Consider the following 12,820-nt stretch of genomic DNA (forward strand, 5'->3'; position numbering starts at 1 on the left):
CGCTCTTCCATTATCTGTTGGCAGCTTGTCTGGGTTTGCCTTGTCTCGGGAGCGAGCGTTTTTAATAGCGCTTCTTTGATTGACGGTAGACACTAGCGAGTTGATGGACTGCCTGGCTTTTACACAGCTTTTAACAACAACCTGTAGTGCAGACAACAGAAGCTGTCTTACGCATCAGCTGGAAGATTTATGGTTTGTTATTGGAAGTGACTTAGTGAAATAATATGTAATACAACACAGTTAACAGGACGAGTCCCAAAATACAGCCTAAAATTACAAGAAAGAGGAAGGTCTTCTGTGCTGTAGGGGAAAATGGAAGGGAAACGAGTCATCTAAAGGAACTAGGTCTGTAGTGACTGTAGTCTTGACTGCAACATCAGATGGGTTAAAATTTTTGGTGGTTAAATGTTGATAGTGTCCAGTGTCTTCGTTGGCTCCCGAGGAGCTTTCTTTCCAGGTGATCTCAACCCCCAAATTTTGATTTAATAAGGACTGTGAAGGAATTGCCATGTTTTGAAGGCCACTTATTTCATGTATTGCTACATTTCAACACTAGAGACTGATCTTCTAGAAGGCTTTTCCAATAGAAAAAAAAACCCAAATATTTAAAATATTTGATGTTGTATAGACATACTTGTGACACAAGATAAGGTAAGAGATATATAAATAATTACTTAATTGCCTAAAATATTACATATAATTTCAGAGATTTTGAAAACCACATAAAAGCGTTGTATATCGATTTTATTGCTTATGTACAAATGTTTGGGTTTCATGGTGACCGATTAGTTTGTGAGGAAGACTGAGAGCAAATACATGTGTGTTTTGTCATCCTCTAAGGGAAAATTAGGTCGGTTTTTCTCTAATTGCATCTAAAAGCTTTGAGTGCTTTCTGCTGGAGAGACTGCAACAGGCAGAAATTTGTTAGGAACAAATATATTTCATGTTTGTTATTGATTATCCTTCAAGAGACTTCACAGACAGACAGAGAATAGTCTGAAGCGAGGAAAAAGCTTCCTGCTGCTGGTCAGCGCTGGCTCTTCGCAGGAATTGCATCGGATGGGAAAGAGAGGCCTGTTTAGAAACCATGCTGTAAAAGGAAGAAGAATATAGCTTTAAGTTTTAGCTTGCCAGGTTCTGTAACTCAAATGTCCTCTGTTAAACAGTCTCTGAACTCTCTGGAGTATCTAGTAGTCGCTTTACTGTCAGTGGAAAATTGAAGGGGTACTCTAGTATTTCTCTTCTAGGATTTCCTCGGTGCTTTATCGGCAGCGAGCTCATCCTGTTTGATACTTGGGTTGAGTCCCATGATATGGTGAAAGTAGCTGGATATGTCACTTAAGATGTGAATTTCTACATGTGGTTAACGCTGCCAAGTAGAACTGGAAGCAGAAGAGAACGTCAGGAGAGACCCCTCTGCTCTTGCTGCCAGTTCAGTTGTGACAAGGGTGAAATATTAATAACATCCCTTTCCTCTGCTCTCGAATAATGTTCCTCTTCAGCTCATTTAGTTTGCAGAGGTGTTTGTTAATGATGGAGCCATTCATGTCTTCTCGTAGCAGCCTTTGAAGAGCAAGAAGCTAAGGAGAACGTGACTTCTTGGGGGACAATGAGATCACGTTTAGTGCAGAGGTTATTTGCCAAATGTTGAAGGTAGTTTCGTATCTTAATTTTCTTCTGTTTGATCACAAGGTGTCTATAAACTTAATATTCTGTCCCACTCCTTGTTCCTCGGCTCCATTTTCCCAGTTACGCGCGGAGTTGGTGTAACACTAATTTGCCTGTGGAAATATTGATGAAGTCTCACTGTATGTTTGGTTGGCAGTCAGATCCCTCCATCCATTCTGTAATGAAGTTTTCTGTACCAGATGTCTAATGTTTCCAGTTTCAGAATTAAAATTTATAGGTGGCAAGATGGAAAAATATTCTTTTCTCCTGATCAGCTGTGTTTTATTTCTTCTGAAGAAAGCTTTTTAATTTCTTTAGTCAAGCACAGGCATGATTAGGAGTAAATCTAATCATATGGTGAGTTTTACCTGAACACTCTTCTATTCTAGAACTACAAATTCTGAAAACATGATGGTGAGTAGTGTTTTGTTATGGCCTATCAAAATAACTGAGTTCTGGGTCTAAAAAAAAAAATCCTTTATTTTCATGGCAAATCAACTTGGAACTAGAAATGTGAATAAAACTTGTCATGTTTCTGTGGCTCTCTGGAATTATATGATAATCTTCATTTTTTTGCAGGTTGGGAGGTCAACAGAAAGCCCCATAGACTTTGTAGTAACGGATACTATTTCTGGAAGTCAAAATAACGATGAAACCCAGATTACGCAAAGCACCATATCCCGGTTTGCGTGCAGGATTGTTTGTGACAGGAGCCCGCCATATACAGCAAGGATTTTCGCAGCTGGATTTGACTCATCTAAAAATATATTTCTTGGTGTAAGTTCTACTGATAATTGTTATGTACGAGCAAACTCAGGTTTTTACTCTGTTATTTTCAAGCCCCAGAATTTCCTTGTACTAGTTGCTAACTAATAACGGCCGTTAAACTTTTATTACTCCAGTGCTCAGTAGAAACTGCAGTTTTATGTGCCTGATTTCTTACCAGCGTGGACTCGGTCATAACTGTCTTTGACAACAAAGCTCTACTTTAAGTGGATTTTCTTTAGGTTTGTTTGATACGTTCTCGATAGTCATTGTGAATAAGCTGTTGTTGCAGTTCTGAGCGCTGAAGACCAAGGAGTGCCTCAGCCGTGTTAGGGAAGGACATGCCCATTGCAGTTGTATTCCATTACGGTAATTACGGACACGCCACTGACCTTTGAGTCCTTAACTCTGCCCTGACCAGCAGTCAGGGGCACTCAACTGAGTTAAAACCAATAATATTTAGGATAGAATAATAATTGAAGATAGGTAAGAAAAAGGCTTTACCACTCTGGGACAAGTTATTCTTAAAAAGGTCTTTTTTTGCAAACCTGAGCACTGCTGACCAGTGAGGAAATGTCGTGATTTAGACGGTGCTGGTAAAACTTCAGTCCATGAACCTTTAGACAGACTCTTTCTTTCCTGGGGTGGTTGTCACACGCAGGAAAAAGCGGCGAAGTGGAAAAACCCTGATGGCCACATGGACGGATTGACTACGAATGGGGTGCTGGTCATGCATCCGAAAGGAGGGTTCACGGAGGAGTCTAAACCGGGGGTGTGGCGGGAAATCTCCGTCTGCGGCGATGTGTACACTCTGCGGGAAACCAGATCTGCTCAGCAAAGGGGGAAACTGGTAAGTGGAGAGGAACCAGTAATTAAAACAAGGGGCGCTTCTTTTCCTAGAGGTGCAGCTGTAGGGTGGCTGGGGAGCAATGGATTGTCCGTGGGGCGTGGGCACCGAACTCCTCTAAGCAGATGTGTGCTGCAGCAGATTCTGCACTGCTGTTCCGTTTCTGCTTACGCAGGAGAACACTCCACGCTTTCTGCTCATGTCACTTAGCCAACTGAGCTAGCGTAGGGTGTGAAAGCTAGGTAAACTCTTCCGCAGTGGAGATTCAAAAGCAGTGTTCTCCTGGGACATGGGGACACCTGGAAGTGGACGCCTGCATGAGGAGCTGTCTTTCTGTACTATCTTAAAAGTTAGAGTCCACTTGCACGCAAAACAAGTTTGGATAATGCAGCTTCTCTTTGATTTACCTGCCACTGGGAAGCTAGGAGGAGCCCTGCTAAGTATGATCCTGTTTTAGCCCATGAAGCTGGTGGAGGGTCGAGAGAACAAGTCCTCTGAGGAGCAGCTGAGGGACCTGTGGGGGTTGAGCCTGGAGAAAAGGAGGCTCAGGGGAGACCTTGTTGCTCTCCATAACTACCTGACGGGAGGTTGTAGTGAGGTGGGGGTTGGACTCTCTTCCCGTGTGACAAGTGACAAACAGGTCTGGAGGAAATGGCCTCAAGTTGCCAGGGGAGGTTTAGGTTGGATATTAGGAACAATTTCTTTACAGAGAGGGTTGTGAAGCCCTGAAACAGGCTGCCCAGGGAGATGGAGTGCCCATCCCTGGAAGTGTTTAACAGATGTGCAGATGTGGCATTAAGGGACTTGGTTTAGGGACCCTGGCAGTGCAGGGTGTGTGGTTGGACTCGATCTTAAAGGTCTCTTCCAACCAGGTGAAGCAGGATGGCCTTTGCCTTTACTGAAAGTGAGAGGTTTCAGCTGCCACAGAGACCCGTGACACATACAACCAGGAGAGAGGTCCCCATGAAAGAATCTGTCCTCTTCTCCATAGAAGATGGGAGGGAATTCCTGTAGCACTCTCCTTTTGCCTTGCCAGATCTGTGGAGCCTACGAAGGGAATTGCTCATTGCTTTTCCTCCTGCCCTCAAAGCGGGGGGGAAAAAAAACCCCATAACAGTAAAAAAAAATCAGACCCCACCATATGGAAGCAGCCCAGGAAAATAGAGGCAACCACGTTTCCGGTCAGGCGGAGGAGCTTCCCCCGAAGTCCTCTTTATCTCCAGGCAGGTTGGAATGCTGTCCTGCCTGCAGACCTGGAAAAGCCCGTTCTGCTCTTGGCTGGGGTTCGGCAAGTGAAAGGATGTTCAAGGGACCTCTTCACAGCAGCCGAAGATGCTCCTTTTTTGTAACTTCATCATCCAGCTGCTAGACTTTAGAGCCTGAGAAAGGGCGCATGGCAGGGGAATATCCTTCTCTTCCCCATGCCAGTTGCTGTTGTGCTGCTGCCTTAAGTTTCCATTAGCTCGATGGTGTCAGAGGTTTCCCACGTACTCACGCTGAGCTGGCTTTGCCATTGGCTTTGCCAAGAGCTGACTGCTTAGAGGAGTTGGGAAAATGGAGCTGGACTACTTTGTTCTGCTCTGAGCAGGCAGCCTGCAGTACATAAATTGCTTTGTCACTTTGGTGGCAGGCAAACGTCGCCTCGGGGACTGGGACAGATGATGTTGCAATTGCACCCTTTGTACGTGGTTAGCAAAGCACCTTTTTAGTGCCGCTGAAGAAACGCACTCTAAACCAGATAAATTCCCTTCCCTGCCTCCCGAATGACTCGAATTCTCATTTAAATACAATTACATGGCACGCTGGTATTGGTGTGATCAGTATTCGTTGATTGGGTTCATAAAACCAGACACACACTGTATAATGAATTGAGCACATTATAAACGAGAAAGCTTTTCGCCGTGCGGTTTGCGAAGGAATTATCTGCAAAGTGCGTCAAATCAAGGCTGTGCTCATCTCCACCTGAACCCCCAAATTTTTCTGTGGGCAGTACTTTACGCTCTTTAGCCCGTATGGTACCATCTAGGTGTCTTGTGGAAGGGTGATCTGCAGTTCATCTGCAAATGTGACCGGGATTAAAATGTCATTGATAGTATTCTCAGGCGGATTTCATGTGACCCACTTAATGTATTTGTTTGTATTTGTTTGTTTTGCCTGGGCGTTGTTTTTTCTACCTACTTCCACCTATAAAGCCAGGCAATAGCTCTGTTTTCTTCTTTAATGTCATAAAGAACCTTTGTAACCATCATTACTGCACTGGTAGCAATAGCACAAGTCACTTATGTTTGTGACATGAAAGAATATTTCAGCGAAGTACAACATGTGTTTGGCATAATCCCTCGAAGACGTTTCAAGCGCCTGTTTTCAGTCAGGCAAGCGAAGCCTTTAGGCAGCACGATGGGGCTGTAGTTGCCTGGAATACCTCATTAAATAAAGGGCCTTGCTAGTTGGGGCGGTGAATTGTTCCGGAGCTGAGCCTGCGTGGCTTCAATCACTGAACTTGTCCCTTGAGAAATCCAACTGGTAATTCCCTGTGCTGTAATGGGAATCTGTGCCAGTTCCTGCGCACAGGGCTGGTGTCACATTTGCCAGTTATCCCTACCGTAGCTGTGGCAGTTTCGCTGCTGATGAGCTACGCTGTCGGAGTTCCTGCTTCTGCACAATGGTTTACGCTTGCCAGAAGCCAAAAAAAAAAAAGGTACCTGAGCGGCAGGACAGCTGGTCTGTCCTGGGTAGCAGTTTTTAGTCCAAAAAAAGGATCTTTTTCTGCATGAGCAGGCTCTGCCAGTCTACGCGGGTGAAGAATTGCAGGGGAGCAACCTGCTAATACAGCCCTTAGGGATGGCAAGTTTCCTCTTCGTTCTCCTTAAACACGGCACAGGCATGTACAGAGGATCAATATTAGAGAGAAAAAGTAGCGTGCTCCGAGGTCGGGGTGTTTGTGGAGAAGTTGGTGCCTATTCACGTCACACCTTCCCAGAGAATTACAGGCAAGAAGGTCGCGTGTAATAGTGTTGCCATAGCGCGTAACAGCTACAAATTTAGGACTTGCTGTATGAGCAGGGAATGAGACCAACGCTCATTATTATCTTAAAAATGGGATAAGAGACAGGAGATGGGTTCAGAAAAATGGGGGGCCACAAGGGCAAAGTGAGACAGAGTTAGGTAGCGTGCTAGGAAGGGTGATGATCTGGTGAGAAAGATGACACGTTCACAGAGCTAAGCTTATCTTACTCGTCCTTGTGTTCTACCACTAGGTAGAAAACGAGACCAACGTCCTGCAGGATGGCTCTCTCATAGACCTGTGTGGAGCCACCCTTCTGTGGAGAACAGCAGACGGACTCTTTCACACCCCAACTCAGAAACACATTGAAGCTCTTCGACAGGAGATAAACGCTGCCAGACCACAGTGTCCTGTTGGGTTAAACACGCTGGCGTTTCCCAGCATCAACCGCAAAGATGTGGTGGAAGAGAAGCAGCCTTGGGCGTACCTCAGCTGCGGTCACGTTCACGGCTATCACAACTGGGGACATCGCAGTGACACAGAAGCCAACGAGCGGGAGTGTCCTATGTGCAGAACCATTGGCCCCTACGTGCCTCTGTGGCTGGGTTGCGAAGCAGGCTTTTACGTGGATGCTGGTCCTCCCACTCATGCTTTCACCCCGTGCGGACACGTGTGCTCTGAGAAGTCTGCAAAATACTGGTCTCAGATCCCGCTGCCTCATGGTACTCACGCATTTCACGCTGCCTGCCCTTTTTGCGCGACACAACTGTCCGGGGAACACAACTGCGTCAAGCTCATTTTTCAGGGTCCAATCGACTGATACCACTTCGCGATGACCACAATAAAGTTTTCTTTAACAATTTACTGTGAAGATTTTGCCACTAACTCTAGATTTTACTTTTTTTTATAACGTTATTAATAGGGTGGTAGGGTGGGGATGGGGAACTGACAAGGAAATTGTGCGGGACCGTGGTGGAATTGGGATACTTTGATACCTGGAACTGGACAGCTATCAGCGGTGTTGCATGCTCACAAGCAGCATAATCACAAAGTCTTCTCGGTCAAATTGTAGGAGATTTGTAATCTCTTTATTAGTACCCTGGATCAGAAAAAGATGTCTTAATGGGTTTTTTTAAGCTAAGATTTTTTTTTTTTATGAGAAGGTTTTTTCTTCTAAACTTTGTCAAGCCTTTAAAACCTATTTTTCAAAGCTAGACGGAACACGCAGAACGTACCTGTCTTTAATCTGCAATATAATTTAACTTGAATAGTTTCGCAAGGCGCTAACGCAGAATGTGTGGACACCCATAGGTGAACATTCCCTAGAGATAATTGGGTACGTAAGAGAAAAATTAGCTGCCTAAATTGTAGAGTGTAAAAGCTATTAAAATATCTCCTCTGGTATATTCACAGCTGGCCAGAAAGGCATCAAAGATTACTTGAAACTGAGGAAACCCTGTTTGCATTGATCTCCCTTCAGTGTCACAGCTTTCCCTCGCTCATTACGGATGGTCTACGGCTGCGTTTTTGGGTTGTTTTTCCCCCCCCATTTAACCTACATCTGGTAAAAACTGCTTTACTTTTTTTTTTCACATACTTCTATTTTCAAAGCCAACACTTTGTGTCTGTGCAGTCTGGCCTTTTTACTGCTGCTCACCTTAGCTTACCCTAAAGAAACGGCGTTCAGGAAGGGGTGGTGCCGCAGCTAGACGGAAGGTTTAGGTCCAGCTTACACAGACCCGAAATCAGGGAAGCACTTAGCTCGTCTTTATATACGAGCCCACAGATGGGGCTGTTCAGATTCTCAAGTGCTTCAACGGGTTGTGGTTATATGCTGTTTTGTTTTGAAATAAAAAGCAATTTAAAAAGTTATTTTTCCGAGCTCACTTACTAGCCAAAAGGCTGTAAGGAGAGTCTCGTTTCCAGTTGAGCTGAGCGGTTCTGTTCAGTTCGCAACTTGCCATCTGTCACCTTTTTTCTTTTTCTTTTTTTTTTCTTTTGCAGATTAAGATGTGTTTGTATCCTTTTTTTTTCCCAAATGTTTGCAAATCAAACACCATTCAGATGTAATCAGATACAGGCACCAGGGTGGCACATCTGAAGTGGATCACTTGAAATTCCTGACTTTAAGAGAGCTGATAAATGTTTACTATGGAAATAATTAAATCAGAATTTCATCTGAGCCGTACCCCACCCACCGTTCGTTTCATTTCATACAGAGCGATAACTCGTTGATTTGTAATGTGGGGGTTTTACTATTATTATTCATTTTGCTTTCTGTCCTCTTGGTATCTGAGGTATCAATCTATCCAGGTTTAAAAAACAAAAAAGAATTTGGGAGAAAACATCTCTAGATGAAATTGCTCATTCAAGCTCAGTTCTGTTTAATCAACTATAGCTTTTTGCTATATTTGTGCCCTTTGTATAAAGATATAATTTATATGATTTTAATATATTCTGTATATATATACTTGAATTGGCCTGTTCATAGTTGGGTTGTACAATTCTTTTACAGTTCACCTTATAAACATTTTACAGGTCCCTTGCCAATGGCCACGGGATGTACTTTGTCTGCTGCTGTTTTTAATATAATTTTCCTGTATAAATGTTGAGCAATTTAATACTTTGAAAATAGCTTTACTTTTCTTTTTACGCTTTTGCTGTTAAAGGATTTTTCTGCAGCATTTTTTCTACAAATCCCGAACTGTACAGCTTTGTCCCACTTCGTGATGGGAATAGGGTGAATCTCATTAACCGAAACCGAGATGCTTCTTCCTAGTGCCTTTTCTATGCGATCCTCTTGCGATTCCGTACTCAGCCCTTACTCCTGCGAGTAAGGACTGGTGGCTAATCTTCAAGAGTGGCAGCCCAACCGGACTGGGAAGAGACGCCTTTTGGCCTTGAATTCCCTGTCGTGGGTTTATCATGAACATGAAGGTGCCTCTTCCTTGTTTATATTCAGTGCAGGTTCCTCAGGTCCCATGTGCAGCGTTCTTTCTATTGAGCATATACCTCACCTGCAGGGCTGCCCCCTCCACCGCCTCGTACTGGACTCACTGGAGTAATTCACTGTTTCTCACAGGACATGCTTCCAGGACACGTTCCGTGTTGAATTCAGACCACGAGCCACGTGTTAAGGCTGGTGGCCAGAGATCTCGAGCTCCGTGTACGACAGCTTCCCAGGTCTGGGGTGGCAGTTGTATTGCTGAGCCGATGAGGACTTGCATGTGTGGTCTCCCTCGGGGCGTAAAAGGATTGTAAACGTGCAGGGTCTTTCGCTGTGGCAGTTTCAGGGCTTGATACAGCCCTGCCCTGTGCAAAGTGAGCGTATGGTGTTGGAGGAATCCTGGCTGGAACCAGTAGCACGTGTCTGGTTGTGGTGTGTCCTCACGTGAGGTGGAACGCCGGCTCGTGGCTTGTACCTGGTTGAAAAGACTGTGTTTTAAGTGAACTTCTGTTTCTCTTGCTGTTGGCAGTTCTGTATAACACAAGTACTGCAGGAAGGGAAACTCCCCTCGTATCTGGGAAACCAACTTCCCCGGTTCCTGTGCGTGAATCCAGGTACTTTGCCGTTAACCAGTATTCACACCTAGTCCCACAGAGTTCACACTGTGAGTCCCGCAGAGCTGGATCTGCTGGGAAGGCAGAAGAGTTTGTAGCGTTGTTTTTCTCAGACCCCGCTGCTGCGTACGCTGCTCTGATGAACCGTGGGCCACTGGGCTGCTTAACCCTTTCCTCCTTCCCTCATCTCAGTACCTGCACTGGTCTGGTGACTCCGCAGGAGAAAGTAGCTTCTGGATGAATGAGACTGGTTCTGTTGGGAGTAAGTAAACCTAAGAACCTCCCTCCAACTTTGTTTCGAAAGTTTATTTCGTGATTTCAGCACGATGATATTTCTTGCAGATCACTTTGAACACCAGCAAGGTCTTCTGTTAGGATTTTATTTCACCTGTTGCTGTTGATTCTATTTGAATGTGTCAAACCCAGTTTTCATGCAGAACTTACAGCTAAAAGTATTTTTCTAGTCTGATCTTTAAATATTTATATATCTCTCTGTCCTATCCATGCACACTGGAGCTGTAACCCTTCCCTTTCTCCTGGCAGCTTTGTGATAGAGTGCGGAAGTCAAAGCAGACGACTTAGCAGTAAATGTTGGTCTTGTTTTGAATCGTGGCCCAGGTTGTACAAAAGACTCAGCGTGATGCTGCATTTTAATCACAGAGTATTTTCAGGCGTGGTCCCTTTGTGCCTCCGGGTGCAGCAGTGGTAATTTTCTGCTAGAGTAATTAAAGGAGGATTGAGTTTTTCTTTATGGAGGTGGGAATGGGGCTTGGAAGAGATGAAAACTATTGCTGGGCTGGTTCTGGTAGGGACAGACCCACCTTGAAGCAAAAGCCTGCCAGGAAGCAATCAGAATGTGATTGGAGCTGCTCCTTCTCTCGGACCTGCTCTAAAAGGATTCCCCTCGGTTCGTTCGGAAGCTCTGGGATGACGCGGAAAGGCTGCGATCTTCCCAACAAAACCTCTGCAGTGTTTTAGTGGCAGTGCTGGAGTCTGAGGGCTCTGCCTCAGAGCCCGAGTGAGGAGGAGAGGTGCCGAGTGGATCCTAGTGAGACACCCCGACAGTCTCTGAATACAACTAGTTGTTTTTTAACACTCCCTGAAAGAAACTGCTGGTTTCAGCTGTGGTAACTCCCTGTAGTGCTGTTGCTCACCATCTTTTCATTCTTCTGGAAGTAGAAAGAAACTTGTCCAAGGCTGTGATGTTTCCGTTCCTCCATCTCACAGTCTTGACACTTTTCTGGGGCTGGAGAGCTGTCGGTGGTGATCTAGCTACCACTGGAGGCATTCAGTGCGCTTCCAGTGTGGTAGACCTGACCTGCCTTGGCTCCTGCTCTTGCTTAAAGTCGAGCTGCAAATACGCTTTTGACGTGAGCCGCGTGTGTTCTTCATAAAGGAATGCTCCATCACAGGGAGTGGTCTTGTTCTCCCTGAGACTGTTGTTAATGTGCTGTGTTGGACATGAAGTGGGATTGACGGCTCGAGCAGGAGCCTGTGAGGTGCTTGAGCTGACTGGGTGTGGACAGCCCCACTGCTCTGGCCACAGATCCCTCCTCTGCCTCGTTTGCTCCGTTTTCAGTCTCCTGTGAGTTCTTGGCTCCTCTTACTTCATCCATGGATAAAGGTAGACAAGTAAATACTGCTGGGAAAGAAAACAAACAAGGAAGAGAATTAAAAACTACCTTCAGGCTGGCTTATTACCCCAAGGAGAAGATAAATTGGAGTCGCCAGTGTCTTCAACAGATATTTTTGACTATTCCCATTTTTATAAGTCTTTGCACTTGGCAATGTGGCTTAAAAGGAAAAACTTTGAAGGTTAGGCTGGTTTTCTGGGGACAGGGGGTGGAGAGGGGGTAGTCTCTAGGATGAGGTCGCAGCAGTTCTGCAGGTCCTGTGCAAACCACATCCCACTGACTGCAGAGTCACCGCCACAGGGAGTAATGGTGGAGCTTCACTTTGTGGTGATCAGAGGGTTCGTGCTTTGGCAGTGGAGCAGAACTTGGAGCTGGTTGGACAACCAACTGACAGGCGAAACCAGTGCCTGTCAAAGGTTTCCTTTTAATGGGGCGTATTTATCTTTCCTGGTGGGCAAGTGAGTCTCTGAGTCACGGGCAGCCCCTTCTGTTTGTGTCCTGGTGACGAGGGATGAGTATCACTTTCCTCTGGGATCAAACGTGTGGTGGAGAGCCCCAGGAAGGCTCCTTCATGTGGCACAACCGTCAGAAAAGTCTGGTTCACGCGGCGAGCGCTGTGATGGAGATGTGATGTTTGCCTTCAAACAGCTCTTAAAACTTGGGGTACATTTATAAAAGACCAATTTTTTTATACACCAGGTGAAAGGGACTGGAATCATTTCCTTGCTGTTGTACCTGTGGAAGTACAAGCCATTTTACAGGGGAAAAAAAAACTTAAAAAAAAATTATCCCAGTATTGTCACCGACTCCTTCAGTTTTTTTCCCCTGCTGGCTGGTTGTCAGGGTGTAACTTTGATTTGCAAAAACATACGAATAACTTCAGAAATAAACAGTTTCTCTTACCTGTTTATTCCCTTTCTTCTGCTCCTCAGCAAACAGAAACCTTTGAGGATTTGTAAGCGTCGAAGGTAGTGGAGTGTATTCAGGTGTGAGCGCCCTGGAACTTCAGTTAATTCACTTCCCTGATTTTTAAATTGAACTGTTTGTTTTCGATGCCAACTGCCTTCTTGCGCTGTGAACATAATTGCTAAATAAAAGCAATTTCCAGGAATAATATGCTTTGTGACTCTTAAAATTAATTTCCATAATGGGAATGCAGTGGTTTGGTTGCAGCTCGGTGTTCATCCCTTCTCTAGGCAGTCCCTGGGAGGACATAGGCTGCTTTTTTTTTTTTAAATGAGCTAAAATGAATTGTCAGCCTTTTTTTGTTAAATAGGAAAAAAACCAAACCACTCTCGGTGTGAGCGTAGAAGGGAAATGAGGGTATCTGCAACTTTCCCT

At 45.0% G+C, this 12,820-nt stretch overlaps 1 protein-coding gene across 1 annotated transcript in view; it reads left to right on the top strand.

Annotated features, from left to right (window-relative positions):
- Nucleotides 1–7,892, top strand: part of LOC104492829 (E3 ubiquitin-protein ligase pellino homolog 2) — a gene marked incomplete at its 5' end in the record, with an annotated part of 11,340 nt that extends 3,448 nt beyond the window's left edge. The window contains 3 exons of the mRNA XM_010135430.1: nt 2,248–2,445; nt 3,095–3,283; nt 6,538–7,892. Of these exons, the coding sequence (XP_010133732.1) occupies nt 2,248–2,445; nt 3,095–3,283; nt 6,538–7,104 (954 nt within the window). The remainder of the gene's footprint in view (nt 1–2,247; nt 2,446–3,094; nt 3,284–6,537) is intronic.
- Between the last annotated feature and the right edge of the window lie 4,928 nt (nt 7,893–12,820).

Source organism: Buceros rhinoceros, unplaced genomic scaffold (assembly GCF_000710305.1).
Source record: "Buceros rhinoceros silvestris isolate BGI_N320 unplaced genomic scaffold, ASM71030v1 scaffold8744, whole genome shotgun sequence".
NCBI classification, from domain to species: domain Eukaryota; kingdom Metazoa; phylum Chordata; class Aves; order Bucerotiformes; family Bucerotidae; genus Buceros; species Buceros rhinoceros.